The following is a 26,844-nucleotide window of genomic DNA, read 5'->3' as shown; positions in this document are numbered from 1 at the left end:
TTTTTGTTTACAATTTCAGGGGGTTCTTTTTTTCCATCAGGGGCAAATGCTGTGACTGTACCATACCAGTTCAATTTCAAACGCTGGACGGGGATTGGGGATAAGTGTGCTTAGTTGGAATGTGATTGGCCTCTGGGACAAAATCAAGAGGGGAATGGTTAGGCAGTTGGTCAGACGGCATGCCCCAGACGTAGTGTTGTTGCAGGAGACACATCTCATTGGAAATCGTTGCATGGCCCTGCATAGAGGGGTTAATAAATTAGCAGCACACGCGGGATTTTACACGGGGTCAAGAGGGGTCGGGTCTTGGTGAAAAAATCCTTTCCCTTAACGATTCAGGCCACGTGGTCTGATCGGCGAGGTCGGTATGTCGGCATATCGGGGCAGTGGGAGGGGAGGACGGTCACCTTCGTTTCCATCTATGTTCCACCCAGCCTTCAATCCGATACTTTCCGCGACCTGGTTCTATTTTCCTGACCTTGCCATTGGGCCTCCTTGTGATGAGGGGAGAATTTAATGCAGTGGTGGACGCAGAGGTGGACAGGCACCCGACCCGGGCCCTGAGACCGGTGCAGAGGTGGCTTCCCGATTTCTTAGTGGATGGTTGGAGGGTACGCAATCTGAGAGGGGCACTACACCCATGTGTCTGCTGTACACCATAGCCTGTCTAGGATAGACTACGTACTGGTACCAGCTGCGCAGGCAAATGCAGTTAGGGAGGCTCGGCCCCTGGCGGAGGGGCATCTGAGACCACTCTCCCGTTTGGCTCGGATTGGAGTTTGACCAGTTTGATGTAGGAAGGGTTGCCCCTATTGGCGCTTGGCACCAGAGGGACCCCACCACCAAGAAAGAAATCGTTAAGATCTCTGACAGATACTTCCAGGAAAACGCGGGTACGGTGGACTCGGCACAGACTTTGTGGGAGGCGTATAAAACTGTTGTTCGGGGGGAGGCTTTATCCCTGATTGGGGCAAAAAAAAAAAAAGGAACAGCAGGCGGAAATAGAGAGGGTGGAGCCGGAGGTGACGAGGTTGGAAGCTGATGTATCTAGGGCGGCAACCCCGGAGGGGTTACACCAGCTTAAATTGTGGCAAGATGAGTATAAGGGCCTCGCTAGGGACAAGGCTAGAACGCAGAATGAGGAGACTCAAAGTCCTTTGTATGAGCACGGAGATAAAGCCGGAAAACTGAAAGCGTGGCTCGAAAAGGGAGAGTGGGCATCGCGGCTTGTACCAGATATACAGGGGGAGAATTTCAGTACACTCACGGACCCGCAGGCAATAGCGGATAGGTTCGCAGAATATTATAGTTGGGTATATACTTCGGCTGGGGTGTATACGGAGGCGGACAACAGCGCAATGATAAAAGACATCCAAATGCCCACACTGTCGGACGACAACTGGGAATATTTGGACCCCCCACTCACGGACGACGAGGTGGCGCAGGCCATCAGAGGAGTACATTCCGGGAAAGCCACGGGCCCAAACGGAATTACTATAGAACTGTATAAATTGAGCAGCAACAAGCTTGCCCCATTTCTCCACTCCATGTTGGTAGAATGCAGAGAGGAGGGACAGCTTCCATATGACCAACCGGTGAAAAACATAGTGGTTATCCATAAGGCGGGTAAGCCCAAGACGCTTTGCTCGTCACACCGACCTATCTCGTTGTTGAACGCTGAGCCCAAAGTTCTGGCGAAACTGCTGGCGACGAGATTGGCTAAATTCATCACCACCTTGATCCATCCGGACCAGTCCGGCTTCATGCCGCGCCGGAATAGGTCTCTTAATTTGTGTCGGTTGCATGGGGTGCTGGGCAGGACCCCTATGATTCAGGAGCTCTTCGGTACTGGTATCTCTTGATGCCACCATGGCGTTTGATAGGGTTGAGTGGCCATACCTATTCGCAGTACTGGGGAAGCTGGGTTTCGGTCCATAGTTTCTGAATTGGGAGCGCCTCCTGTATGCGCAGCTCTTTGCCAGGGTAGTGGTGAATAATCAGAAGTCCACTGACTTCCTGCTTGGTAGGGGCACAAGACGGGGATGTCCCCTGTTCATGCTCCTATTTTCCTTGGCTTTGGAGCCCTTGGTGGCGTGGGTTCGGTGAGATCGTGAGATCCGCGGATTACGATGGATGTTGGAATGGGAAGACAAAATCTCATTATACGCAGACGATATTCTGCTTTACCTTACCAACCCAAGGGGATCCCTTATTTGTTTTCTCAACCATTTTTGGTTCGCAATAAATTGGTCGAAGTCAGTGCTTTTCGGTCTTAGGGGCGACCCACTGGTTGTTCCGCAGGCCTGCCCGATACAAATTGAACCGATAGGGTTTCGGTACCTCGGCATTTATGTTACGCTTGACCCGAAACTACGTTATGCTGATAATCTCGGCCCCCCCTCTGACTCGCTTGAAGGGGGATGTGGCGCACTGGAAGGCGCTTCCGGTCTCCCTTCTGGGTAGGGCAGAGCTTTTTTAGGTGATGGCTCTTCCCCGGTTTTTGTACGCACTCCAGAATACACTGGACTTGGTGCCTGCATCCTACTTTAGGGAAGTGGAGGCCCTCCTGAGGCAGCTTCTTTGGGATGGTAAACCTCGCATAGCGTTCTCTAAACTCACTCTCCCGTGGTATGACGGAGGGATAGGACTGCAAGACTTAAGGAAATACTACTGGGCCTCCCACCTGGCAGGGATGAATCATGCTATATATGGGCCCCCCGGGGACACGGGATATGCTATGGAAAGCTGGCAAGTCCCAGGGGCTACTTCACTGGCGGGCTTTATGCTAGACCTCGCTGGTTTCCCCTCGCGGGACCAATGGCATACGCCGTTCAGGTGTGGCACGCGGCGAATAGACACTTCAAGTCAGAGGGAAGACTCACACTTGCCACCCCGTTATGGAGCTCGGAGAAGTTGGAGAGCCTATGGAAGTCTAAGGGGTTTGACAGTTGGGGCCTCATTGGGATTACACAGATCAAAGATGTCTGGGGGAAAATCACGATCAACACATTCAGTTCACTTAAGCAACAATACCATCTTCATGACAGTGAACACTACCGTTACCTCCAGATTAGGCATGACCTACTTGTGAACATCCCCAAGGATACCTTCCTTCCTGACGCCTCCCCTCTCGAAGACCGGGTATTAGATGGCCAGCTCCCTGAAAAAACATTTCCTTGATATACAAGAAGCTTATTAACCATACGGAGGACCCATTGGTACTTCTAAGAACGCAATGGGTTGAGGATGGGATAGTGTTGGATGATGAGGACTGGCAGGAGGCGGTCTCCTTTCCATGGGTGGTAGCGATACAGATGAGGTTTAGGCTAGTACAACTAAAGATTCTCCATAGGTCATATGTTACGGGGCCCCGTCTGGTCCATATGGGTCGTTCGGAGGGTGGGGATTGTAGGAGGGGGAGTGGGGAGCTTGTAACGTTCATGCACATATTGTGACACTGTACCTGGATGTAGGCGTATTGGGAGAAGATCCACGATATGCTACGAGATGTCCAGGGGAGAAGATGTGGCCGGGGACAAACAGGTGCATTTTGAACATCTGGGATCCCACAGATCTGAATGCCTATAGGAAGCAATGGGTTGCGCTGGCGTGTATGATAGCTAAGCGTAATATTGCCCAGTTGTGGGGAGCCAGCCAGCCACCCAGGTCGAGAAGTGGGAGGAGGACCTGGATTGGTGCATGTTCGGGGAGAGGTCAGTATACGTGGTGAGGGGGTGTCCTAAGAAATGGGGGAAGGTCTGGGAGGCTTGCAATCCTTACCGAGATATTTGCGTGCCCCCGACATGTCCAGAGGAAGTGGAGGCGCATGTGTCCCCGTGATCCATTACCCACATTTTAAATCTATTATTTTGACTGTATGGAGATGAACTTACGAAACTGAAAGAGATGCTAATGTCACCTGATGTTTTTCTTTGTCGTTTTGTTAGTAAAAAGATTTAAAAAATAAATAAATAAAAAATAAAAAATAAAAAAATAAACCTAACCACCACAACCATACACTGTCCATTAAATTACTGCTATGCCACCTGGCATTACCTCACCCTGTTCTAATGATGGAGCTGCTATAATCCAAGGACTTCCTTACGCAATATGGGATTCTCAGCCCTTTTTCTACTGGCGTCATCCTCGCACACCTCCTACAAAGCCATCCTCAACACCAGACTAAACTCACAGCTGCCTCTCTGATCTCAGAGTAGCTCTTCCACCAAGCCTTTGTTGCATATTTTTATAATTGTATTAGAGCTCATCTTTCACATAGGCATCAAAACACTCCACATTTCTTCGCCGAACAGGAGTGTCAAGCCTTGCCCTCCACTGAGACCACGCACAGTCTCACAAAATTGAGTGAGATTTCGGAGACATCTGTTGGCAATGACCATTTTGAAAATGAATGCACTTTAAAATGGAGCCCTGCCTGCTTCTCGCCGCCAGTTATTGAGGATTCCTACCTGGGGTAGGACTTTGAGTGGACTTGCAGTTACTTGTTGTCACCTTTACATCCAGTGACTTAATCGGAGCTCCCACTCAGGTCTGAGTGGTGAATGCAGACTGTTGTTTTGGACACTTTGTCCTTCTCTAGGCCATGAGAAATAGAGGCTGCACTCAAACATTTGGAAACCTAGCTTTGCACTAATAGTGAGCTAAAACATCGCTTTTGAGAAGGAGGCTAGTCTTGAACTCTTGGTGACTAACCTTCACACCTATATACTAACAATAACCTTAAACCTAAGTCCGTGGAAGTGTGAGTGCATCCAAACACTTCAGGAGAACTCCAGGCTTCAGGATCTTCAGTGACGCTACTGGTAAGCCTCTCCCTAAACCCAAACCAGAACGGTTGAACTACAGAGCACACCTGAGTGACAAGCTCTTGAGAGAAACAGGTGCATGCTTTTGTTGGGATCTGAATGCTAAAATACAGACTAGGGATATATCATTTCTTGTGATAATGTGTGTTTTATTCCCTCTGCAATCTCTCAGCTCAAGTGCCATTCCTGCATTCCTTCCCATATCCAATTATCTCCACCCATTGATCTGGTGGGAGGTACTTCTTAATTCAAGCCTTAAGTGGCATTTGTCCCTTTTTCAATACAAACACAATTTTGTATCACACTCTGAAAGAGGCAACTTTGATCTAACACAGAAAATTAGTTTGAAATTGGTTTGTTTTGTGATGAACATTGGAGATAACCATTCTGAGGATTCCAAGGCCTCAAGAATGTTTTCTTGTGTGACCTCATTCAGCGTACACATTACCTCAGCCCTTGCTGCAATGGATACTCAACTTGTGTTAGGCGTAATTGGTTCTGTCCTCTCCCTCAAGATTATTTTATGTATATATCCCTCGAGCATGCCCAAACTTTGTTCAAACACTGTCTTGGCATTCCCTAAAATCTCCTTCCGATTTGTGTCTTCTAATACCAAAACCGGAGCATGGAATTGATAAATATATGAAGGTTGTACCAATAGTCCCTTCCCAAAATGGGAGACTCACTTCTAGCAAAATATACCTTAACCTCAATGGTGCTTCCTCTAAGGATAATATTGGCCCCCATATATTCGAACATATCTATATTACCGCCCTGATATTGCTTGGGGTCTGCGTCTTTGGTTTCTAGGTAAACCTCTGGCCCCCTCCCCACAAACAGTCTCCTCATCAAGGTTACATCTTGTCCTCGGGTTCCAAGCCCTGCTTTGGTCTATCCTTCCTTCCCAGATTCTCCAACTGATCCCACACACAACACTGCCTAAGACACGTCATCTTGATCCTCCACTAAGCCTACCCTGCTCCTACTATTGGGGGGAAAATGTCCCTTCTCACATTTCCTGCACTCCTTTCCCATCGCAAAACTATTTTTAGAATGTGACCCACATAAAATGCTGGCACACCTCTGGCAGACCGTCAAACCCTGCCCTGGGCGATGCTCCCTTTCCTTTTCCCAGAGCCACTTTGCTACTTGTTCCTGGTCTCTTGTCAATGGCGTGATGTTGGTAGTCGTATTCGCTGTCACAGCTCCATCCAGGTTCTTTCTTGTCCACGAGCGCTCTGTCTCCTTCACACATAAGTTGAACTCTTCCGCCGCTCTGGCTACGGGGATAGCTTCTTTGAGTGTATTACTTGCTGCCATAGTCTCTCCCATTTGCTTTCTGTGGCGCTGCACAATGAATGAGTTCAGCCATAACGCCACCAAACCTGCAATTCATGGCAAGTTCGATACAAATACTTGAAACTCTTTGAAGTGCTGGTATTGTGCAGGCCAGCAGGTGTAAGCGCTTCCCAAGAACATATGCCTCTGTTACGCAGCAACAGAAAACTCAGAGCTCTACCGTTCTTTAAACATCTAGAGGTAGGGTTCTGTTACCATACAGCTTGGATCCTGGGGCACAACAGGCAAGAGATCCACATCTGGGCAAATCCCACAACAGGCAAGAGACCCACATCTGGGCAAATCCCACAACAGGCAAGAGACCCACATCTGGGCAAATCCCACAACAGGCAAGAGACCCCACATCTGGGTAAATCCCACAACATGCAAGAGATCCACATCTGGGCAAATCCCGGTCCACTAGGTTGAATGCAAACCATAACTCCGTACGAACAGCGGAGTCCTCATGTTTTCAGTAGATCACTCCATCTGTATTCTAGACTAAAGGAAGAGGTTTTCATAGGGATGAGCATAGTCCTTGAACACATAAAACTCAACATAATAATCTATCAATGAGCAGATGGAATGAGTTTTGATTCACCGGCTTTCGAGATAAGTTATTATGTTTCTGGCAGCTTGTAGAGGTAGTGCAGGGCCTGGTTCACCAGGTCGAAGGTTTCAATTCTACTCTTTGGTTAGTAGGGAGTCAGTGAATGCGGTGGAGATATAGCACATGTGATTGAAATTGAAGAAGAGTGAGCATTCTGCTTTTGGAACCAAGTCACTGATTTGCCGAAGCCACAAGAAGACTTAAGTAGGCGATCCATTGCACAGGAGGAGCAGATCAGAGATTACACCCATGACAGCGCTTGGTGGAATCCTTCACCTAAGGTACAAGAGACAGTCCTGCATCAAGAACAGACCTCAGTTTGCAGATTCTTTTGAATGGAGTCTGGTCAGGAAGGAGGATTATCAGCAGTATCTGTGTTTTGACAGGACCTTGGCTCTATCTAGTTATTTATCCGCATTAGGTGGTCTATCATTTGCCACCAATCCCCAGATCAGTGAATTGGAAACTCTGTGTGTCTGGATATCAGCAGCAAACGCACAAAACCTCTCCTCTTCAAATGTGCTGGCACAGAGGTCTACACAACATTGTAAAGCAGATGCGAGAAGGGCAAACTTTGTAGAACCGAGTTAAAAATATAAGCAGCTTAAAGGGAGTATGACCTTTGAGCTGGTGATATCTGCAGATCAGTGGCAGTGAAGAATTCTAAGAACATTCCTCCAACACCACAGGCCAATGTGAGAAGAAGGAAGGCTTCAGAGAAGGTCAGGAAAGGCTCAGAAAGGTGAGAAGTTCTTCGCATTTGGTCATTAGAGAGGTCGTCGTGCTGAAGGATGAAACCAACACTAACGCATTAAGAAGGCTCTTCACATCCAGAGGGTCCGAGAGATACATGTTTGACACTGTTGCATGTATTTTCCTTAAGCAGGGAAGACTAAAAGTCATTCAGACTTCGCGAAGGCTTCTGCACGTAGCCATAGTGATGGGCTTGTGAAAGACTAAGAAGCGTACGAAGGCATGATCATAGCATAACATAAGGATCTGGTGAGCTAGAAGCATAGTGAAATGTGGGAAAGAGCTTGAATGGGAGGGCTGCTAAATGTGTGTGTGAGGCTGAGATTTCCGCAAGTGGCGGCGGAGAGGTTATTGACCCAGACAGTCTTACCACCCACAGGCTCGCAGGGTTGGCTGGGAAAGCAAAGCAATGATGTCGGGCCAGCCCTGGGGGAGAGATGGGGGAATTGAGAGGTGCTGGTGAGTAACATTGCTGCTGCGCTGTTGTTACAGGGGGCCGATATTACAGCACTGCCCCCGGAAACAAAACCGACCCCCCATCCTTCCGGCCTACTGGGAAAACGCCCAGTGCCCGCTACGACCAGTCCGCCCGTGCAAGCTCAGAGTGTCTCAAAATGGACATTTTCTGGAAGCAGAGAGCTAGGACAGCTATCATTAGCCCCGTCACTGAGGTACACCTGTTAAAGATCAATAGGTCATGGTTTACATAGAATCCATTCACACCCATGGTATGTTATGTTAAGTGAAACTTCTTAAGCGCACTAACACCAGAGGTTTCTTGGCGCTAAAGTAACCATAAGTAACACTCACCAAAAAATAGGAGCCACAGTCCTCGATTTGGTTGTGACTCAGATCCAGGACCTTCAGAACATTCAACAATTGCTGGAAGAAAAAGAAAAATCCTGAGGGTCTGACATGGTGAGAGCAGAGAAACAAGCAGTCAATTTCAAACTAAGACATGCTTTAAACCTAGAGTTTGTCTGGAAGCTAAACAGAACCTGTGTAACTGCCTGGTCCATAAAGTGGCTTCTTAAAACGGAGGGGATACTTCTTGTGAGCTTGAAGCAGTAACCAATGTAGTTCACATATAACATTTTATTCACCACTCAGAGCGGCTAAATAAGACAACTGAACTGCAAATTCAAACTGGTAATGGACACATCTAACATCACGAGGTACAGATAGCACGATGCATAGATAACGCAAGAGGTAAGCTACGGGACCTCAGCACGCCTATGTTGATGCAGATGAATGAGGAGAACAAAGGTGATGACAGTGTCTATTTCAACCATTGGGTGCACTCGCTGTGTAGGAGAACAGAGTAGAAAGAGGGCCCACATATATCAGTGGCCTCACTATTCAGGAGGAAAAACATGGAGCTTATTGAAGGATTTCAGGAAATGGTGGACTTCAGTGAGAAGGACTGGAGAACCACAGAGTGCATCAGGAGAGGGGTTGATCAGAAGACAAAGCACAAGCATGTAATGTGTATTTGTAACGTGCATGATCACCCATGAGCGCATCCAGCCGCCTTCATAGTAAAGGAGGGGCCTCCAACATGGGCATAAACTGCAGTCTTTGAGCTTCAAAAGTGGAGACTTTAAATGAAACCAAAGGAGGCGATGGTGGAGGGCACGGAGTACCCCGCAGTTGAGGGCGAGATAGAAGCCCGGAGCATCAGTGAGGAGTGTTTACATCCTGAAATAAGCAGTAATCAAGCAAAGCGTATGGGGCCTAGTCACAAAGCTAAAGTTACACAAGTAAATCTACTACTGCATGTAGGCGTACATCTACACATGTATGCCATTTACAGAGTCAGAGGGTAGATTTACACCCAAGTGCAGACGTGCACACCTCGACTGCCTCGATTCAGTGGATGGAAACATTGAAGACTCAATTTACTACACTTCTCACATGTAGGCGGAGAGATACACCACCGTGTACAGTGCTCTGCTGCCTTTTGACCAGGTTGGTACCATAGAAACACCGTAAACATACATACTGTGGTGGAGATCTCTCTATGGAAAGTGTAGAGAAAATAACAAAAGTTTATTATCCTTTAAAAACAAATAAAACAAATGATAATAGAAAATACAAATGTAAAATCATTTGATATGTTACTGAAATAGAACTAATAAAATAGTTATTACAGCAATATTACTCTTTACCATTAAGTGTAGTAAATTAATATAAATATATCTATTTAATTTATCGATATTTTGTAAGGAATTTACAAAAAAATGGTATATAGTGTTGCTAAAAATTGGGTTGAATTAATTTTGTTTAAAAACATTTTTTAACAAACATTTCAAAGGTTAATTTAATTATCTTTCTGAATTAAGTTTATTATTCAATTTCATTTTTTGAAAATGATCCGTATATTTTTAACATTATATTACATATGTCTGCATTTAAAAATCTAATCAATTATTGCTTTTAGGGTGTTATTTTAAGTCCGACCGTTGTCGCTTTCCATGGGCGTGTGGTGCTCTGTTGGAACTTTAGGGGTGTAGGCATATAGATTAATGTTACAGAAGGATTATTTAAAATCCTTAAAATCAGATGAGTTCCTATTTTATTCAAAGAAACTTTGAGGCATATTACATGAGGATTACCCCTTTAACATTATAAAAAACAGCTACATGAAGAATAGTGCGAGATGTTTCATCATATTAAATAGATGCTTTACAAGAATCCATGAAGTGGCTTAAATTAAGTCGACATTTCCTTTTACCGTGATGTGCGAGAACGTAGCGCACTGGTGGGGATTTGGTAAGCAAGAATGAGTAAATTCCTAGCCCGGTGTCAGGGCTTCCTGCCGTCATTCTTGTAACAGCAAGCAAGACACATATCAGGAATCATCCAATGAATTGTGGGTCCATGCTATTTTTGCACTCCTCCATTCCATTTTTGCATTTACATATTTTTACCTTTAAATAAATTGTCAAAGGGAACGTGTTTCCGATGGGAGTAATTGTGTTTTGGAGTTCAGGAGAGGATTTTAATGATGGGCTGTGATTCGCCTGTCGCTTATCAAAACAATCTCTAAGAGGGATTAGATCAAATCTTGCTTGTATTGGGTCTCCTTTTTGAAATGTAGTTTTGAATAGCATTGTTCCTATTCTATTGCGGGTGGGTGTTTGTGGTATCCCGCTGTTCCCTAAACCCCTCCTTACTTTTCCCTAAACCCTCCCATTTACTAGTAGACCTTGCCATTTTCACTTCACTCCCTGTGGCCCCGCTGACATTCACTACATACATAGTAAGCTTCCCTGAGGTGGAGACGGAGGTGGATATTCCCACTTGTGGGTTCGTAAATTACAATTTGTAGGAACTTTGCGGCACTACTGTAACACTACTTCACATAGTACAAAGACCAGTTGGTGAACTAGGCGCTACGCTGGATGGCCAGGCGGCTGGATGGCCAGGCGGCTGCTCTTCATAGAGCAGTCAATGAAACATGGCAGAGGAGGTCACTGTTCAACGTTAAGAATAGAAATGCCTTTAACATCCATATATACAATCAGGAAAGTGTACACAGTAATGGAAAGAAGAAGGCACCCGACTTTTGCTTTGTTGTTTGTGTTCTGATCTATGGTTAGGTTTCCTTTAGAACATCTGAAGAGCTCTACCTCATGGGAACTATTTTCTTTATAACCAAGTACTTTTATTGGGGTTCATCAAATATAAAATATGGCCTTACAAACACTCCCCATATGGGAGAGGAGAAACACAACCAAGGGTAATACCATCCCTTCAAGTACTTCCCATGCAACCATCCCCTCGCAGCCCCTCTTCTGCTGGGGCCCCTCAATACTTTGGTTCAGAGGCAGAAAAGCAAGCGCTGACTCTCTATGCCCCTCCAATCCAATTTGCGCCGACCTGACTTATTAGTTTATGCGCTGCCTCTGCCTGCTGCCGTTTCCCATTAGGTTTTCAGAGACCAAAATATTGCAGTGCTCAGAGCCGAAGTGGATCCGTAGGGGTGTTTGCAAGTTATTGTAGGCGTCTCACCAGCGACCGTCAGTTTTTCTCAAAGCGTCTTCCATCTTGTTGTAGCTCTAAGGTCAGTTTTGTCCAAGGAAATAGCCTGGCTAGGCCTGTGGGACCACTGTAGAGCGCTAGGGGGCATCCTTTTCTTTCAGCACAATGTAATCAACGCCTTGGCTGCCCTGTTATTGTCCCAAAAACAGTGTGGTTAATTCCACAAGCTCTTCGCTCAGACCCTTGAGTACCATGCCAGCTCCTCAGGTTCCTCAAACCCCACGATTCCTTACTACGGCTCCGGACTGCTTTCCAGGATGTCTAAATAATTGAACAGCTCCACCAGTTGTGCAACATCAACCCCGACTCCAACCACATCTTTAACATCTGTTGTCTACTCCACTTCACAATCCATCAGGTGTCACATACCAACAAAACATTACTTTTTAGGTCTTTCCCTATTGAGGGCCAACCTAAGGTGTTAGGGCTGGTAACTCCATAGCCGGGGTCTCCCTCTGTAATGGACCCTCCCACTGTACTGATTAGTTATAACCTTTTTGAGGGCGCGTCTGCACCTCACTTAGTGGTTTGTAAATACATACCAGACATCACACCTTCAGTGCCCAGCTGAATACACACATTTCTCCAGAGGTGTAAGCCCCTCTAGGCTGCCACTTTATCTACAGGGTCTAGGGCCAAATGAAGCAGCAGCAACTGCAGATACTGCATCCCATCCATCTCTTGAAGCTTGAAACCTCAGTAACGTCTCCGTCTGGTGCCTCTGGAGAAGATCCGACAGGCCTCTGCAATCTCCCTCCCGCCATGTGCTAAAAGCTTCTTTTTACGTATCGGGTCTGAAGTCGGTGTTGTTGAGCCCAGGTGGAGGGAAGGGGTGTAAGCAAGCCCCACATTTCTATTCTTCTCATATATTCAGTATTTAGTGGGAGTGGACAGGCATGTGTTTTAGGTCTTTAAAATTGCGATAGCCGAGCTCTGACCCTCCATGGTCTGCCAGCGATCGCCCGGTTCATTAGGACCCATTTCTTATCCGTCTCCCTGGCAGTCCACTTTGTACCAAGCCTAAAATGTACATTGTTGGGGCAGCCCAGGCCTCTTTGCTCACGGGGTGACATCAGCTTTTCCATTACACAAGCCCTTCAACCGACCCATTTAGAATTTACAACCCTCTTCATGTCTTTGCACGTCTTTTATAGGAAAAGGGCCGGCAGTAGCTGAAAACAGTACAGTAATCCAGGCATTGCATGCATTTTTATCACATTAATTCTACCTACCCACGAAATGTACACAGAGTGTCATGTAGCCTTCCCCGAGCAGTACTTGGGTAATTCAACCCTCCAGGTCCTTTTTCATCAGTGGTTGTTGCCCTCTCATCCAGGGCTTTAAGAAGTTGGCTCCCCCCTCAGTTTATGATCATGCTGAGGCCTAAAGCTGTCTGGGGTACGTTTTATGTATCATGCAGTATTGGGCTGCAGATAATAGGTGTGTTTCCTGATGGAAAAAAAAGTTGGGGTCTTGCTGAAAGATGCAGCAGGATATTGTCTGTTTACTACTAGGGGCGTCAACCCTTTAACATTCAAGGGCAGTTATATGAAGGCAGCAGCTCGTGCCACGTACAGCCTACATGGACCTCCCCATCCATATCGATCAGATTCTGGACTGGACGAACAGGATTCCCCCCAGTCTATTGAGACTCAGCGCTCTCTCTGAAGTGAACAGAAGCAAAGAGACGGTTAAAGAAACCGGAAGGAGCATCCTATGGAGATGATCCGGACCTCTCTCTCATCATACATCAACCCCCACCACTGCTCAATGTGGCTCAAAGTGTAGCCTCAAGAGATGAATAACCACCTTCTGCTGACTCCTTGCCCCACCAGGAGCCCCAGCTCGTTTTAAATGCCCCCTTCAAAAAACCTTTCCACTGCAGGTCTGTGGTATCAGTTTATACATCAACACTGTTCTTCATCCAGCCGGTTTTAATAAGACGAAGATGCGAGCCTCCATCCTTCCTTTGTGGCTCCGAGTTGTTGGTTTCTTCTCACCGTCCTTACTCTCTGCGGTTTCAGTGCCTGTGAGAGTGGCTGCCTCTGATGTGGTCTTCTGTCCTGTCACTGTCCGTCTCCTCTGATGCATCACCCTCAGGGTGTGACTTGCCTGGGTCAGTTGTTGAACCTCCTCTGGCTCATGAATAGTTTTCAGGGCTCCTGTCCTGGTAAACTGCAGCCCCGTGGGAGCCGATCATCTGGAGCGGATCTGATGGTTAAGTTCAGATGTCACTGAAACTTCTTCTTCGCTGTAAGATCTCTGCTTAGAGGTCATGAAATACTACAGCCCTCGGTCTTCAAACAATGCTCTGTTTAGCATAGAGGATAGCAATAGATAGGAGTAGAATTAGGAACGTTATGAACAATTACCATGATTGAATTATTTGTATTTTTCACCATTCTAATAATACGTATTCAAATATTTCTCATCTTTCACATAATAGCAGCCCAATGTTTTTTTGCCAGGATTAGAGCTTTTCAATAAGAAAATGAAATATATTTTCTTTGTGAACAATTTGGGCATGCAATAGTGACAAACTAAAGGGTTACATCTGATTCCACTATATCCTTGGGAATCTGGGAGTCATGTTCTAGGTTGCCGACAGCATCTATAACTCTGTAGGTTTTTGTATTGTATTGTATTGTATTGTATATTGGATTTATATAGCGCTTATCACCCAGGGGTCTCTAAGCGCTTGCCTTGGGAACCCGTCCTGGCTTTTTCCCTGTGAGATAGCCCCTACAGGGCATCCCCAAGGTGAAAGTCAGGCCTCCCGCCGCGGGGGGCCGTTGTGGAGATTAAGCAAGCTTAATGCCCAGAGTTGCAGAGTGTGAACCCATGATTAGGTCAGGCACAGAAGCGAGAATTATCGAGTCCGTGGACATTTGAGCTCAAGACCCTGCCGCGTCGGGAATTGAACCCTGGTCCCGGGTCTGACCTCTGCTTCAGGGTCTGCCTGCTCTAACCAGTGAGCCACACTTCTCCAGTTTAGATGAGGTATTGTCAGCTAGCCAAACAGACCAATATTTACTGAATTTATAAGAAGACTCAGTCTCTGTATTAAATGTTGGTGTCTAAATAAACAGTTCTTCTAGATTGGTAGGAATGGTATAACAGTGGTCACATGGAGCCAGCGGTGCCCATTCGATCGAGGCTCCCTCCTGTCCCCAGGAGGCACTCCCACAGAATCCACCCCCTCTGCAGCTCTTCAATGTCTAGGGACCAGCGCTTCGGGCCAGTGAGGCCTCTGTAGGAGGTCCTGCTCAGATGGTTAACATACTACCATCTTAATCAGACCTTCTGAGAAGTACTTCTTACCCGTGAATGCATGCCCTGACCAGGGCAGATCTTCCCTCTTCTCTACCTCCTTTTACGTCCCCATTTATACGATCAACCTGCGACATTACAAAATGATATGACACTAGAAAGTCAGAGCCCATATACTGTATTACACCGTCTTTTTATGAGTGACTTTTACATACTAATTAACGTCTGACTAAATTATTTTAAAATATATACAGCAGCCAACTTAAAACCAATAGCTTGTACTGAGCTCTGACCTCTGCATGCTTTGGAACATAAGTGGCCTAATATCCATTTGCCATATTAAGGAGAGGGTCTCAGAAAACTTGCGGAACAGATCAGAAGCGTTGTCACTTATTTGCGTTACCTGCATCAGAAAGTCCATTTTTCACTCTAGGACTAGAACGCTTTTAAGACGTTCCTTATACCTTGGACTTTGCTATCTTAAAATATTGTGACAAGTACAACCTAAATGTCCAGAGAATAACAGTGCATCTATTGTGCAATCAACCAGTATGAATCTAGGTTAAAGGAAGACTCGGGAAAGAAAAAAATCCGAGAGAGGGGAACGAGAAGCTCCGATAGAATCAGGGTTTAGGCAATCTACCAGGGGACCACAGGAGCAAAACGAGAATTGCCAATAGGTCTTGCCTCAATCTAGTGAAAGAGGCAAGATATTGGCTTTGCCAATAACTATTTTTTAAGCATTGTTTTAAAAAAAGGTAAAAACTCTGACCAGGTTTAAAAAGAATAATAAAGTGTCAGAATTCAAACAAAAGCACTTGTGAAGGCCTAAGTGACTCAGAACTGGAGGAAGTGCTCAGTCACATGGTCCTCTATAATAGACCAGCAGCAGATGTATGGGCCTCTGGGACACGAGGCATCCCCTTTTCAAGACTGCTTAGTACATCTCCAGCCTCATACTGAAGCCAAGTGAGTGCAGCTACCAGTCCCCTCCAACACGGTAAAGGCCTGTGTGCTCATGGGATCTGGATTTACATCAACAGGTATTTCAACATGGTGTACAATTAAAATGAAACAGTTACATTTGTTGTGCTCTCTGGCTTTCTACACCCGACTCACGTTTAGAGTATAGGCACTTACCATCAGTATGGACACACATCATTGTTGTCATAGTCCGCCATACACACTCGGCTCTCACATCCAATCCAAGTAATATAAAACAAACAGACTTTTGTGGAACGCAGAGACTAAGATCTCACATGCTATCCCACATTGTGCTTTAGTTAAATGGAAGTCTATGCATAAATGTGACCCCGTGGCTCGTTCCACCACCCATCAAGCTGAGCCGGGCACCTGCCTTATCTACAAGTCATCAACCTCTTACCAGGGAGTCGTCCAAGTTGCTGATGCGGTTGTAGCTGAAGTTTAGGGTGTGCAGTTCAAGCCATGGGAGTGCAGAGCTGAGATCCCCTCCACATAGCGAAAGGACCTCCTGCAACAAGAGTGATATGCAACGACATCAGAAAGGTCCCCAAGGCCATTCTCCAACTGTGGTCCAACACACTTTGGCTTCCACAACTCACTCCCAACAGCTGCTGAAACCTGGGGCCTACAGAATCCTTTCGAAGGTTACACGCTTCAGCTCCTCATAACTAGTTCCAGTCTGCAAAACGAGACAGAGCAGAAACCTAACACCTGCCTGCTCTTGCCACAATTCACACAACACAACTTTTGAAAACGTACCTTCCAACACAACTTGCCTTCAGCATCTCGTCAAATCTCATGGCTGCATCCTCTTTCAGCAACTCACACGAGCAACTCCTCAAAACACATACCTGCCAGCTATTTTCCCAACTCACACATAGAAGTTGCTTAAACCTTATGCCTTTTTTAGGCACCAGTAAGTCGTGAGATGACTTGGCCACATGAAAAGCAAGCTCTGTCGACCTAATACAAAAAGCAGCTGAAATAGCCTGGCGACCTCTCCATCAGATGGTTTTTAGACTTCTTGACTAAGATCTTGAGTCACTTGGGCGTACAGATCCTGCCTGGGAGATATAGTTGTTTGCTGCAGATGCCTTAAATTGCTCCCAGAGGAAAGTGGAGACCCCAATGCAATAACCCTATTGATGCCCCCTGCCAATCACCAGAGTGGCAATCAATAACATTTTCGAGTCAGTGAAGGCCTGTGGCGAGAGCATTAATTGAACTGTTCACATACAGTCTTTGTTTACTTCCAGTCTGGGCTGACTGTAGAAATGCTTCACAGAGGAGCCTTGGCCGTCCTAACATACTGGGTGAAGCTCAGACAATAGGTAGGGACCTGGACAGTCACATCACCAGCAGACACAGACTGATCCCCAGGCTATCAATGCATCTGCCTTGCACAAAATAAAGGGAAGAGAGTTTACAATCCACAAATGGAAAGATACACAACCTCATCACACGTATGGACTAATACAAAGATTGCATTGAGTCCTCAATTTCCACCTCCATGACCTGCACGACACCAAATCTGCCAACCTCCTCGAATGCATGAACACTCTTGGCCTCACTCAACTAGTCACCAACACCATGCACAACACAGGACACACACTTAACACCATCTTCACGGCCAGCGTCAGAGTCAAGTACAGCCATGACACCGAACTCACCAGGACAGACCACGCCATCAGCCACTTCACCATCACTGTCCCGCCCGCACCACCGCCAGACACCCCAGGACCCCTCACTGAATCTAGAACAAAGTGTCAGAAAGCCAAGGGAAAAGCGCCCTAATCTCCTCCCACCTAAACAACTCCAGCAACCTAGAACAGGCTGTCAAAAACCTCTGCACCTTGAGCACCGAATGCGGCGGCAGAGCCGCTCTCATCAAGCCTGCAAAACCTAAGAGACCCTCCAAACACGCCAGCAGGTACATCACAGAACAAAGAGATACAAAATGCAACTGCAAGCAAATTGAAAGAAGATGGCACACCACCAAGGAAACTGCTGACTGAGCCTCCTCCAAACAAAAGTTCGCTCAAGTAATACCACCAACTCCTGAAGAAGACTAAAAGGAACGGACTTGACACCCGCATTGAGGCAAGCTCCATCCGCAGCAAATAGCTATTCAAAATCGGCAGGGTGTTCTCCAACCCATTAGCCTTCAAAAACATCATCACCCCTTCCCAGGAACTCTGACACCCTTGCAGAGTTCTTCCGGATCAAGATCACAAGATCTACAAAAACTTTGAGCCCCAAGCCACTGCAACCAAACATCCTCAGCTGCGTCGCTCCTACAGATGCAAGCCCCAACCACCTGCTAACGACCTGGGAGCAGCTGAACATTCAAAACACCAGGGCTATCATGGACTCTGTCCACTCAGGAGCACCTACCGACCGCTGTCCCCACCAAATTTTCAACCTGCGAAACAACTCAATCAACAAGAAACACACCACCATCCTCAACGCATCCATCGCCTCGGCCACCTTCCCCGATGAATGGAAACACGCTGGAGTCAAACCTCTTCAAGAAACTGTCTACATGTCCAACAATTCCAACTTTCTCAGTAAAACTGTGCATTTGTTGGACAACAGACATCAAAACTGTGCGAGAATGAGTCCATGCACACCATCAAGCTATGTTGGCTTGAGCTTTGGCTAGCTCACAAAGCACCATCTATACCCCTAACCTAGCAAGAAACTAGATATGTGAAACCTCAGAACATGCCCAAAGAGAGATAAGAGAAACACTGTAATTGTCATTTCAATATTTTTTGATGCAATAAGATTCTTGTGTAAAATACTTGTGCTGCAATAATCAAGAGAAGGAAACAAAGCAGAGTAATCCGCTTCATAAGAATGGTAAAGAAAATTAACAATTCAATCATTGTGCGGTTACATGAAATATATGTCTGCATATAAGTAGAATTATATTTGTGCTCCCACGTAGCGCTCTCTATTCTAGTGTGCCCAGGGTGGGTAAATCTACCAGAATCCTGGCAGGGTGCTTTAACGCCATAGTTACCTGTGGGCATGTTTAATCTGGGAGCCTGTCACAGTGTAGACCTGGGCACCATCCTTCTCAGGAGGCAAAAAGGCTTCAGCTGGGCTGGAAATCCGGCATGGGGCGACCTCAGCAGAGGCAGCGGACTGCTCCTCTTACAAAGGAGTGATTTTGTTTATATAATAAACTTCACCCATGTTGCTACGCTGAAGTCCCAATCAGACGGTCATTGATTCCATCCTGACAAAGCTGGTGCCGAATGAACAAAAAGAAACAACATTTTGTGCAGTCTGTGTGTTCTGGTGCAGACAAAACTGAAAAGTCAATATGGCACACTGTGTGCCATGCCCACAAAAACTGTCTGTGGCATTAGTGGCAGCTGGAAGGAGAAGGGGGAGGGTTAGGAATTCAATAAAAAAGAAAACTTACCTGCTGGTCACTGTCACCAGCCGCTGTCTCTCCTCGCAGGAACAGGAAATACAGAGGCTTCCAGACTCCCTCAGCCAATCAAGACATTGCTGATAGCAGCATCGTGATGGGTGTGAGCACCATATTTCAGTGCTCAGAGAGGGAGAGGAAGCCCGGGCATGTCCTCCACCCAGGCTGTAATACAGCCTGGATGGAGAACATGCAAAGTGCGCATGACTGTTTGGCCTGCGGGAGACGGACGGCCAGTCATGTGCACTTTAAGTGCAGCATCAGCCACTCCCCCTCCTCCCTGTGACACGGGTGTCCAGCCCCGCTCCGCCCTCTAACCTGGCAGCAACTGGAATACTAAAAATAAAAGATTATAACTTTGGTTATTAATATTACATTTTTTCCACTGCACTGCGTTAAAGCAGTGGGGCGATGCTCCTCCGCTTTAACAGTGGAGCCGCAACTGTGTGGCATAGTAAGTCACCCCTCTAGCAGGCCTCACAGCCCTACGACAGCATGCACTATACCAGAGGTGAGGGCATACCTGCATGAGCACTGAGCCCCTATAGTGCCCAAGTCCATTCTCAGATTTCGTAAGTGCAGTGAAGCCATTTTGAGTACAAGGGCTGTGAGGTTGTGATTACGAACTCCACAGCTCAGTGATGGCTTTATTGAAAACTAGGAAGTTTGGTACCAATCTTCTCAGCACAATAAACCCACAATGATGCCAGTGTTGGATGTATTGTAAAATGCACTCAGAGGGGATCTTAGAGATGCCCTCGAGAAACACCCAACACACTAGTGCACAGCTGACTGGTCTGCAGCAGCCTGCCACACACAGACATGTTTCAGGGCCCCCTGAGCTGAGAGCCCTTGAGCTCTTGTGGGTCAGGAACAAAGTCTGCTCAGGTGAAGGTGCTTAGCCTAGCAGGAGCAGCATTCAGGGCGGTGAGCCTCAAAGGGTTCCTGCCCTTTGTAATGCCAGCCAGAGCCTCTCCAGCCAGTGGAGAGGCCTGCCACCCTGACCAATCCCCACTTTTCTTGGCAAGGTCGGCAGGTAAATTAGTGGTCAGGAGAGGTGTGTCCTGTCCCATCCCCTTTGGGCACAAAGGCAGTACAAATACTACCCGCCTCTATGTGAGAGAGCAGAAGGATGGTGTGAACATCATCATTCGTCTTACTACAGAACGCAAAGGTTGTATGGATAGGAGCTCACCTCAAGAGTAGTGACACACCTAAAGCAGGTGAGAACTTCCAACTGTGAGTAGAGGGACTGGAGTCCTCGAAGACAGTGCAGGGGCACGTTCCGGAGCTGCAAGGTAAGAGAGGGTTAGAGGCACCAAACGGGTGGGCAGAGAAGGAATGCAAACATTAGAGGAAGACTGAGAGAAGCAAAACACCCAGGAAGAAGAAAAGCAAAGACAAAATAAGGGAAAAGAGGAACAGTAGAAATAGAAAGCATAGAAAGAAGAACAAGCATTTACAATGCAATGGTCTCGGCATCATTAAAGGAAGAGCTATTGGCATTGCTCATGACATTTCTTTTTTTTTCTTTAAATCATAAACAAATGACATTGTCATTTACATTGCCAATACACAGCGCTCTGCACTCAACAGCACACAGCGCTCTGCACTCAACAGCACACAGCGCTCTGCACTCAACAGCACACACCGCTCTGCACCTGCACTTACTGCTCTGCACACTCACTCTGCATTCTGCGCTCACTTCTCTGCACACTCACTCTGCATTCTGCGCTCACTCCTCTGCGCTCGCAACTCTGCATTCTGCGCTCACTCCTCTGCGCTCGCAACTCTGCATTCTGCGCTCACAACTCTGCATTCTGCGCTCACAACTCTGCATTCTGCGCTCACAACTCTGCATTCTGCGCTCACAACTCTGCATTCTGCGCTCACAACTCTGCGCTCGCAACTCTGCATTCTGCGCTCACAACTCTGCGCTCGCAACTCTGCATTCTGCGCTCACAACTCTGCGCTCGCAACTCTGCATTCTGCGCTCACAACTCTGCGCTCGCAACTCTGCATTCTGCGCTCACAACTCTGCGCTCGCAACTCTGCATTCTGAGCTCACAACTCTGCGCTCGCAACTCTGCATTCTGAGCTCACAACTCTGCGCTCGCAACTCTGCATTCTGCGCTCACAACTCTGCGCTCGCAACTCTGCATTCTGCGCTCACAACTCTGCGCTCACAACTCTGCGCTCACAACTCTGCGCTCACAACTCTGCGCTCACAACTCTGCGCTCACAACTCTGCATTCTGCACTCACAACTCTGCATTCGGCACTCACAACTCTGCATTCGGCACTCACTACTCTGCACTCTGCACTCACTACTCTGCACTCACTACTCTGCACTCACTACTCTGCACTCACTACTCTGCACTCACTACTCTGCACTCACTACTCACTACTCTTCACTTTGCACTCACTACTCTGCACTCACTACTCACTACTCTTCACTTTGCACTCACTACTCTGCACTCACTACTCTGCACTTTGCACTCACTACTTTGCACTCACTACTTTGCACTCACTACTTTGCACTCACTACTCTGCACTCACTACTCTGCACTCACTACTCTGCACTCACTACTCTGCACTCACTACTCTGCACTCACTACTCTGCACTCACTACTCTGCACTCACTACTCTGCACTCACTACTCTGCACTCACTACTCTGCACTCACTACTCTGCACTCTCTGCACTCACTACTCTGCACTCACTACTCTGCACTCACTACTCTGCACTCACTACTCTGCACTCTGCACTCACTACTCTGCACTCACTACTCTGCACTCTGCACTCACTACCCTGCACTCACTACTCTGCACTCTGCACTCACTACTCTGCACTCACTACTCTGCACTCACTACTCTGCACTCTGCACTCACTACTCTGCACTCTGCACTCACTACTCTGCACTCTGCACTCACTACTCTGCACTCTGCACTCACTACTCTGCACTCTGCACTCTGCACTCACTACTCTGCACTCTGCACTCTGCACTCACTACTCTGCACTCTGCACTCTGCACTCACTACTCTGCACTCACTACTCTGCACTCACTACTCTGCACTCACTACTCTGCACTCACTACTCTGCACTCACTACTCTGCACTCACTACTCTGCACTCACTACTCTGCACTCACTACTCTGCACTCACTACTCTGCACTCACTACTCTGCACTCACTACTCTGCACTCACTACTCTGCACTCTGCACTCACTACTCTGCACTCTGCACTCACTACTCTGCACTCTGCACTCACTACTCTGCACTCTGCACTCACTACTCTGCACTCTGCACTCACTACTCTGCACTCTGCACTCACTACTTTGCACTCACTACTCTGCACTCACTACTCTGCACTCTGCACTCACTACTCTGCACTCTGCACTCACTACTCTGCACTCACTACTCTGCACTCACTACTCTGCACTCACTACTCTGCACTCACTACTCTGCACTCACTACTCTGCACTCACTACTCTGCACTCACTACTCTGCACTCACTACTCTGCACTCTGCACTCACTACTCTGCACTCTGCACTCACTACTCTGCACCCTGCACTCACTACTCTGCACCCTGCACTCACTACTCTGCACTCTCTGCACTCACTACTCTGCACTCACTACTCTGCACTCACTACTCTGCACTCACTACTCTGCACTCTGCACTCACTACTCTGCACTCTGCACTCACTACTCTGCACTCTGCACTCACTACTCTGCACTCTGCACTCACTACTCTGCACTCTGCACTCACTACTCTGCACTCTGCACTCACTACTCTGCACTCTGCACTCACTACTCTGCACTCTGCACTCACTACTCTGCACTCTGCACTCACTACTCTGCACTCACTACTCTGCACTCACTACTCTGCACTCTGCACTCACTACTCTGCACTCTGCACTCACTACTCTGCACTCTGCACTCACTACTCTGCACTCTGCACTCACTACTCTGCACTCTGCACTCACTACTCTGCACCCTGCACTCACTACTCTGCACTCTCTGCACTCACTACTCTGCACTCACTACTCTGCACTCACTACTCTGCACTCACTACTCTGCACTCACTACTCTGCACTCACTACTCTGCACTCTGCACTCACTACTCTGCACTCTGCACTCACTACTCTGCACTCTGCACTCACTACCTGCACTCTGCACTCACTACTCTGCACTCTGCACTCACTACTCTGCACTCTGCACTCACTACTCTGCACTCACTACTCTGCACTCACTACTCTGCACTCACTACTCTGCACTCTGCACTCACTACTCTGCACTCTGCACTCACTACTCTGCACTCTGCACTCACTACTCTGCACTCTGCACTCACTACTCTGCACTCACTACTCTGCACTCACTACTCTGCACTCACTACTCTGCACTCACTACTCTGCACTCACTACTCTGCACTCACTACCCTGCACTCACTACTCTGCACTCTGCACTCACTACTCTGCACTCTGCACTCACTACTCTGCACTCACTACTCTGCACCCACTACTCTGCACCCACTACTCTGCACTCACTACTCTGCACTCACTACTCTGCACTCACTACTCTGCACTCTGCACTCACTACTCTGCACTCTGCACTCACTACTCTGCACTCTGCACTCACTACTCTGCACTCTGCACTCACTACTCTGCACTCTGCACTCACTACCCTGCACTCACTACTCTGCACTCTGCACTCACTACCCTGCACTCACTACTCTGCACTCTGCACTCACTACTCTGCACTCACTACTCTGCACTCACTACTCTGCACTCACTACTCTGCACTCACTACTCTGCACTCTGCACTCTGCACTCACTACTCTGCACTCACTACTCTGCACTCACTACTCTGCACTCACTACTCTGCACTCACTACTCTGCACTCACTACTCTGCACTCACTACTCTGCACTCACTACTCTGCACTCACTACTCTGCACTCACTACTCTGCACTCACTATTCTGCACTCTGCACTCACTATTCTGCACTCTGCACTCACTACTCTGCACTCACTACTCTGCACTCACTACTCTGCACTCACTACTCTGCACTCTGCACTCACTACTCTGCACTCTGCACTCACTACTAGGCACTCACTACTAGGCACTCACTACTCTGCACTCACTACTCTGCACTCACTACTCTGCACTCTGCACTCACTACTAGGCACTCACTACTAGGCACTCACTATTCTGCACTCACTATTCTGCACTCACTATTCTGCACTCACTATTCTGCACTCTGCACTCACTATTCTGCACTCACTACTCTGCACTCTGCACTCACTACTCTGCACTCACTACTCTGCACTCTGCACTCACTACTCTGCACTCACTACTCTGCACTCTGCACTCACTACTCTGCACTCACTACTCTGCACTCTGCACTCACTACTCTGCACTCACTACTCTGCACTCTGCACTCACTACTCTGCACTCACTACTCTGCACTCTGCACTCACTACTCTGCACTCACTACTCTGCACTCACTACTCTGCACTCACTACTCTGCACTCACTACCCTGCACTCACTACCCTGCACTCACTACTCTACACACTCACTACTCTGCACACTCACTACTCTGCACACTCACTACTCTGCACTCACTACTCTGCACACTCACTACTCTGCACACTCACTACTCTGCACTCACTACTCTGCACTCACTACTCTGCACTCACTACTCTGCACACTCACTACTCTGCACACTCACTACTCTGCACACTCACTACTCTGCACTCTGCACACTCACTCTGCACACTCACTCTGCACTCACTACTTCGCACTCTGCGCACTCTGCACTCACACTCACCTTCTGCCTCACAGAGGGATGAAGTGAGCGCCGTTCTACTGGGCAGACCTGGGGTCGGGCGGGAGGGTCACCAGGGGCGCGCACGGCTTATAGAGCTATACCGATCAACACAATATTCTCCGGAGTGCCATCCATCTACCGCAGTAGCAGAAATTAGTTTGAAAGCATTGTCGAAGAATGCCAAAAAGCGCCTCATTTAGAAGCGATGAACAGAATTCAATTTTTAGAGCTCCCATGATGTGAAAACAATTTACAATGTACTGTGAACAAACTATTTACGAAGATAAAATATTAGTGAGATAGGTAGTAATCCTTATGCATATTGCCAGATAAGCAGGTGCACCAATGGTCCTCTACACTGGAAAGTCATTTTGAGGATGTAAACACTTCTCAGAAGACAATCTCCTTGACTACAGCGGACCTGCAACAGTGTGCAAAATGTCATGACATTTTGTGTTTACGTACTCTGCTGTATAGATATTTATTGCCCTAAATTTTTTTTCAGTATTAGAGGATATCTTTGAAAAAACAAGCCTATTATGAAAGTGGATAGAAATGATTATGATCATCGTGGCTAACACAAAGGTGCAGTGAGGAAAGTGAGTGGCAGATATCGCCACCTCATGGTAACTGAGTATAGTGGGTCCAGTGGTAGCTTGCACAGCCACGTTTTCACTCCGTGTCCAGACTTTGACACTGTGGAATGGGGTTCAAGTCCCAGCGTCGGCTCTCCCAGAGATAACAAAAAAACATGCTGATCGAAAGAAATAAAATTAAACAATACCGATTGGCGTGACGAGGATAAATCCATGTGCAGTGCACTGCCCCCTTGCCTTGTAGACACCGCAGCCCAAGAAAACATGATTGACGGAGCAAAACGGTGGTCTAATTGTCCATAGCCAAAGTATATAACAAGCTGAGGATCAACGGGCGTGAAAACAGCGTGGTGGGCGCGCACGTGACGCAGCGTGGGCGTGCACATCAGCTGAAGGATCGCCGGAGAAGACACGAGTCTGCCTGCTGCCATGACTGACCAACTGCAGAGGGAAAGAGCCCGGTGAGTGTGGGTAGAGGGGGGGGCGGCAGAGAGGGAGTGGGCAGAGAGGGATGGGGTGTGTGTGTGCGTGCGTGTGTCTGTTTCTGTGTGTGTCTGTGTGTGCACGGCCATGCCTGCCTGTGTGTGTGTGTGCGCGTTCACGGACCCTGGTCGGCGTGTTCACAGCTCTAGGTCCCTTCAGAGCGAACTCCATAACAATAGGTCTCGATGCCGAGACCTAAAAAGGAGATGGCAAGGAAGACTGAAGGGAGAGAGCGTAACTTTTGAATGACAAAAGCAGGAGATAGAGAAACTGACACAAAGAACAAACACAAGCAGAAAGAGTACAAGTGAGACCAGAAGAAGAGAAACAGTAGCTGGGAGATGGATAAAAAAGAGGGGATGGAAATGAAAGAGGGAAAGACAAAATAAGTGCAACATATGAGGTATGAGGAAAAGAGGGGGCGAAAAGCTGGTAAGGAGTCAGAGTCACCCCCCTCCAGCTTCCCACAGCTTCATTCTGGTTCAATCTTGACTTGAATCGCCACATTTCTTAGATTGCCAACTTACACATTCATTAGCAATTACCAAGGGATAAAAGAACCCCGCATTAGTGCATGAGGAAAAATGCACCCAACATCAATGAAGGTTCTGAATGGGCATTAAACCCTAAATTTCAGAATCAGGCTTTTCTCCCGACTAACCTTTGCACCAA

At 47.4% G+C, this 26,844-nt stretch overlaps 1 protein-coding gene across 2 annotated transcripts in view; it reads right to left on the bottom strand.

Moving 5' to 3' along the window:
* STK11IP (serine/threonine kinase 11 interacting protein) overlaps window positions 1-26,844 on the bottom strand; it is a 367,631-nt gene that overhangs the window by 272,230 nt on the left and 68,557 nt on the right. For both annotated transcript variants that reach the window (XR_015308314.1, XM_086954340.1), the window contains exons 5-7: window positions 20,463-20,558; window positions 16,226-16,333; window positions 8,338-8,409 (exon numbers count right to left, since the gene is read on the bottom strand). Coding sequence is in view for 1 of the 2 variants with exons in the window: in XM_086954340.1 (XP_086810466.1) it covers window positions 8,338-8,409; window positions 16,226-16,333; window positions 20,463-20,558 (276 nt within the window). In the remaining variant the exon portion in view is untranslated. The remainder of the gene's footprint in view (window positions 1-8,337; window positions 8,410-16,225; window positions 16,334-20,462; window positions 20,559-26,844) is intronic.

This window comes from Lissotriton vulgaris, chromosome 2_1 (assembly GCF_964263255.1).
Source record: "Lissotriton vulgaris chromosome 2_1, aLisVul1.2, whole genome shotgun sequence".
Classification (NCBI taxonomy): Eukaryota; Metazoa; Chordata; class Amphibia; order Caudata; family Salamandridae; genus Lissotriton; species Lissotriton vulgaris.
The sequence above is the reverse complement of the archived record's forward strand: the minus strand, read 5'-3'. Positions and strand labels throughout refer to the sequence as shown.